The sequence below is a fragment of the Limulus polyphemus genome, unplaced genomic scaffold, assembly GCF_000517525.1.
Source record: "Limulus polyphemus unplaced genomic scaffold, Limulus_polyphemus-2.1.2 Scaffold604, whole genome shotgun sequence".
Classification (NCBI taxonomy): Eukaryota; Metazoa; Arthropoda; class Merostomata; order Xiphosura; family Limulidae; genus Limulus; species Limulus polyphemus.
In genome coordinates, this window is record NW_013666214.1 from 108532 (window position 1) to 114539 (window position 6008).

General features: G+C 30.8%; 1 protein-coding gene across 2 annotated transcripts in view; it reads right to left on the reverse strand.

Moving 5' to 3' along the window:
- The window catches only part of LOC106459407 (E3 ubiquitin-protein ligase RNF220-like), a 60718-nt gene that overhangs the window by 18570 nt on the left and 36140 nt on the right, over positions 1 to 6008 (reverse strand). For both annotated transcript variants that reach the window (XM_022385904.1, XM_022385903.1), the window contains exon 4: positions 918 to 960. In XM_022385904.1, coding sequence (XP_022241612.1) covers positions 918 to 960 — 43 coding nt within the window. The remainder of the gene's footprint in view (positions 1 to 917; positions 961 to 6008) is intronic.

Below are 6008 nucleotides of genomic sequence, written 5' to 3' on the forward strand. Positions count from 1 at the left end.
ACACTTTACCCATTTACCCTTCGTTAGATTAACCGTGTTTAACCATCCAAATAAAAACACTTTACCCATTTACCCTTCGTTAGATTAACCCACCCGTGTTTAAACATCCAGATAAAACCACTTTACCCATTTACCCTTCGTTAGATTAACCCACCCGTGTTTAACATCCAAATAAAACCACCTTATCCATTTACCCTTCGTTAGATTAACCGTGTTTAACCATCCAAGTAAAACCACCTTACCCATTTATCCTTCGTTAGATTAATCCGTGTTTAACCATCCAAGTTAAACGACTTATCACTAAAGTATCTATGCTAATTTTCTAATGTCCAGAAGTAACATATTTAACACCATACAGTAAGCTAGTACACGTTACACTAGATATTTTTCTCTTGGAATTATACTCGTAACTACTCCAAAAGCTTCTCAAAAACAAACTAATTTCAGATTAATTTCCAAATTATAAACTGCATACATAATTTCTGGATAAAGTCGTTCTTATGTTTATGTAACACCCATTCCCGCCTTACACATAAGCCCACATCAGCCTATTGTACTAAAGCTTTTCTCTTTATCCAATCAAGAAAGTTGGTCAAGAGTTACATACGTGATGGTGATAACGTATTATGCCATAACTGTAAAATCATAAGCGTATACAGAGTATAGAATGTAATTTAGCGCTATAATTCGGGGTCCAATTCCTAAGGCGAAATCAACACCAACAGCCCACTTTGCAACTTTGTGACAAATAAAATATAAGAAAAAGTATTAAAGTTTTGGATCTTAAAAGTAACCTGTTACGTTGAAGCGGATCTTAAAATATTTGCGTTGCCAGTTTTTAATTATGTTTATTTTTTTAACTACTATTTTCTCACATATTTTTTCTAAATATTTTTTATTATATAAACAATACTTACCCTACTCTGTGGTGTTCCCTCTCTGGCTGGCCTTCTCAGAATCCTGGCATGATAAAGATACAGAAACTACAGCTAAGTGTGACTCAGAGATGAATACATACAACCCACGTGGATCGATCAAATAATTCTAAAAATAATTCAACTGAAAAACAACAGCCTAAGCGTGGGCACTACAAGTAAAAAATGACGGACAAAATATTTACTTTCTGAAAGTGACATATATCTGTTTTAGTCATTTAGAGTGTTATATAGATTTAATATATAACATTAAGTTACTTAAAGAGTGATAGGCATGGTACAAGAAGCTTTACATGGGACATTTTTGCTTCAGTGCTTAGTAATTCGTTAAGCAGATCTAACCTTGTCAAGTGTTCTTGAATTAATGGCCAAAAACACCGCTAAAAGCGAGGATACCCAACTGATGACCAAAAGCACTGGTCACAGAGGCATTTTTTAGTTTACTTGTCACTCATAAGTTGGATTATTATCAACTCTAATTTTTATTGAAGATTTGAGACCTGACATAACCTAGTGGTTAGGGCACTCGTCTCGCAATCTGTGGGTCGTGGGTTCGAATTTTATCATCAAATATGCTCTCCAACTCAGGCGTGGGAGTGTTTCAATGTGACGGCCAATCCCACTATTTGTTGGTAAAGATTAGCTCAAGATTTGGCGGTGGGTGAAAGTGACTATCTGCTTTCCCTCTAATCTATCACTTCAAACAAAAAAAAGTTTAAGATTTTTGGCAACACAAGTGGTAAAAGATTATAGAAGGGCAAACAAAAACATTGAAAGAAAACTATGGTATCTAGTGTACTTCATGTGGGTGTAGTTACGTTCTTATAAAAATTAAAAGTATATTTACTATAGTGAATTATTTATATTATTGTAAAATATAATTATACTTATATAAAAAGGCCTAGAGTTATAGCGTTTTACTTTTACTGTTCGACTATCTATGCTCTGCCACCTCGGGTATCAAAACCCAATTTTTAGTGTTATAACCCACCAGGGGGGTGGACAAGAGAATGTATATTTGAGAACTTGCTTTCTTCAACTATATGTATGCTTGTCTGTCCATTTAAAAATGCAAATATATTAAAAATAAATGTAATGATAAACAAATGAAAAATGGTGGTTTGGATAATTTAAACTTAACAAGCATCGGTTTGTAAACTGGGTGTTACTAAAAACACTTATTTACTAACAACCGGAAAAATGTTTAATTCTGTATTACCACACAGAATCTAACAACTTTGAGTGAGAAAAAACTTATCTGAATAGTTAAGAACAAAAGGTCTGAACGTATGATTTAACAAATTATTCACTTTTAAAATTTAATCAAAATTTTCAAGTCACTGCTTTTAAACTGTTTGTTTTAAATGTGAGGTATTTTGTGGTTAATCTCCCCATGCTAATTTATCAAAAACAAATACAGATCGTTGTTTGTAATTAAGCACAAAGCTACACAAAGGGTATCAAAACTCGGTTTCTAGCAGTACAAGTCCGCAGACATACCGCTATTTAATCATGGAAATGCTTCTTTGGGTAAAGAGTCTTCTTATAAAACAAATGTTTATAAAGTTGACGTTATGTTAATTTCATGGTAGAACTTCATGAAAAACTTTCTTCACACACACACACACACACAAAACATAGACGTCAACGACAACTTTTCACACCCCGAGGGTTCAGGTATAGTTGCCGATCAGCGGGAGGTCTGCCATATAGCAGTAATCGACGTCACAAAGGTTTTGGAGGAGTAACGAAATTTATCATTACTTTTATGATAAGCCCACAGATGAAAGTACGAAGTGTTGAGCAACACCACGTTTCGAACCCTGGATCCTTCGATACGACATGCTAAAATATAGATCACGATGAAAGATATTTTACGGGAAAAATATTCTTTCTTACAGTATTATAAAGGTTCTGCGACTGAACGTTTTAAAATTATGGAAGAATTGAAAAACAGACTGTACGCGTAAACAGACCGTATTATTATAACAGTAGTTTTTGTTTTCTAGAACGGTACTTGTTTCCTCTTGACAAAAGATGGAAAATGCCTTGAATAGTTCACTCTCGCAAAAAAGATGTCCTGGACCGTAAAACGTCCAGCACGCCTGGTCTAGTCCATACTAATAATATGCCAAGTTATTTATGGAACATGATAATTGATATATTTTTGACTAACTCATAAAACTTTCAATTCGGCGAGACATAAAAAACAACACTGTATTCGTTGTAGCTTGACAAATTAAGACACATTTAAAATGTATTTTTGATAAACTGTAACAAGATGGTGATATTGGTAAAGTGTTGAATTAGAAATATGATATTTTAAAATGAAGTTTCTTAATGACTTTTATAAGACTTCTACATTAATGAGTTGTCATGAAAAACAATTTTCTGATGTGAATTATTTGACAAAGAAACATTTTCATGGTTAAATTATGGCTGGAATATTACCTTTTTTTTTTCTATCAAATACCATAGGAAGATTATCCAAAACTACCAGAACTTTAAAACAAACACTTTAGGGACAGTTAATTGGAATTTTTTGCTTATATTTTAAATATGATAAGTATTTTATTATTATTTTGTAAAATTAATTTCGGAATATTTTGCTTTTTCATTTAAGTTGTATCACATGTTGAGCTTGTTTATACACACGTAGCAATACTGTACAGAAGTTACTTACATTTCCTTATACACACGTAACAATACTTTATAGAAGTTACTTAAATTTCCTTATACACACGTAACAATACTTTACTGAAGTTACTTAGATTTCCTAATATATACGTAAGAATACTATACAAAAATTACTTAGATTTCCTTATACACACGCAACAATACTAGATAGAAGCTACTTAGATTTCCTTATAAACACGTAACAATACTGTAAAGAAATTACTCAGATTTCCTTATACACACACTAACAATACTATATAAAAGTTACTTAGATTTCCTTATAAACACAGTAGCAATACTGTACTGAAGATACTTAGATTTCCTTATAGACACGTAACAATACTGTACTGAAATTACTTAGATTTCTTTAGACACACGTAATAATACTATCTGAAGTTACTTAGATTTCCTTATATACACAGTAACAATACAATACAAAAATTACTTAGATTTCTTTATATACACAGTAACAATACAATACAAAAATTACTTACATTTCCTTATACACACGTAACAATACAGTAAAGAAATTACTTACATTTCCTTATACACACGTAACAATACTGTCTGAAGTTACTTAGATTTCCTTATACACACGTAACAATACTGTCTGAAGTTACTTAGATTTCCTTATAGACACGTAACAATACTGTACTGAAATTACTTAGATTTCTTTAGACACACGTAATAATACTGTCTGAAGTTACTTAGATTTCCTTATACACACAGTAACAATACTGTACTGAAGTTAATTAGATTTCTTTATACACACGTAACAATACTGTACTGAAATTACTTAGATTTCTTTATACACACGTAACAATACTGTAATGAAGTTACTTAGATTTCCTTATACACACGTAACAAAACTGTAAAGAAATTACTTAGATTTCTTATACACACGTAACAATACTGTAAAGAAATTACTTAGATTTCGTTATAAACACGTAACAATACTGTCTGAAGTTACATAGATTTACTTATACACACGTAACAATACTGTATGAAGTTACTTAGAGTTCCTTATAGACACAGTAACAATACTGTATAAAAGTTACTTAAATATCCTAAAACACACACTAACAATACTATATAAAAGTTACTTAGATTTCCTTATAAACACAGTAACAATACTGGACTGAAGATACTTAGATTTCTTTATACACACGTAACAATACTGTACTGAAGTTATTTAGATTTCTTTAGTCACACTTAATAATACTGTCTGAAGTTACTTAGATTTCCTTACATATACTGTAACAATACTTTCTAGAAGTTACTTAGATTTTCTTATACACGCAGTAACAATACTATATCATAGTTACTTAGATTTTCTTATACACGCAGTAACAATACTATATCATAGTTACTTAGATTTCATTATATACACATGTAACAATACTATATCATAGTTACTTAGATTTCATTATATACACACGTAACAATACTGTAAAGAAATTACTTAGATTTCATTATATACACACGTAACAATACTGTAAAGAAATTACTTAGATTTCTTATACACACAGTAACAATACAATACAAAATTGACTTAGATTTCCTTATACACACAGTAACAATACTATATAAAAGTTACTTAGATTTCCTTATACACACAGTAACAATACTATATAAAAGTTACTTAGATTTCCTTATAAACACGTAACAATACTGTACTGAAGATACTTAGATTTACTTATAGACACAGTAACAATACAATACAAAAGTTACTTAGATTTCCTTATAGACACAGTAACAATACAATACAAAAGTTACTTAGATTTCCTTAATAGACACAGTAACAATACAATACAAAAGTTACTTAGATTTCCTTATATATACTAAGAATACTATACAAAAATTACTTAGATTTCCTTATACACACGCAACAATACTATATAGAAGCTACTTAGATTTCCTTATAAACACGTAACAATACTGTAAAGAAGTTACTTAGATTTCCTTATACACACGTAACAATACTGTATAAAATTACTTAGATTTCCTTAAAATTTCTGAAATCTAGGTTTCATATGTAAAATATTCTGAAGACATAATTGTATTTTCGGCACATTTAATCATACGTCAGGCCTTTTGTTTATGACTATTCATATCAGATACAGAAATTTATTTATTTCTGATTATTTTTTTTTTACAAACGAGCCATTATGAGACTACACGCCTTTTTCCTTACTCAAAATTGTTAGATTACACTTGGCAAGGCTACAACCAGAAGTAGACATTAATTTCAAATCTTGTGGTGTTTCGAGTCCGTTTTACTTCCCCATATATACACCTGGAAAAAAGTTAAGCCCCCCCGTGTTTTTTTAAAGTGATTCAGATTCGACGTTCTTGTGACTGATTATAAATTACTATTCAATCTAAACGTGTTTATCA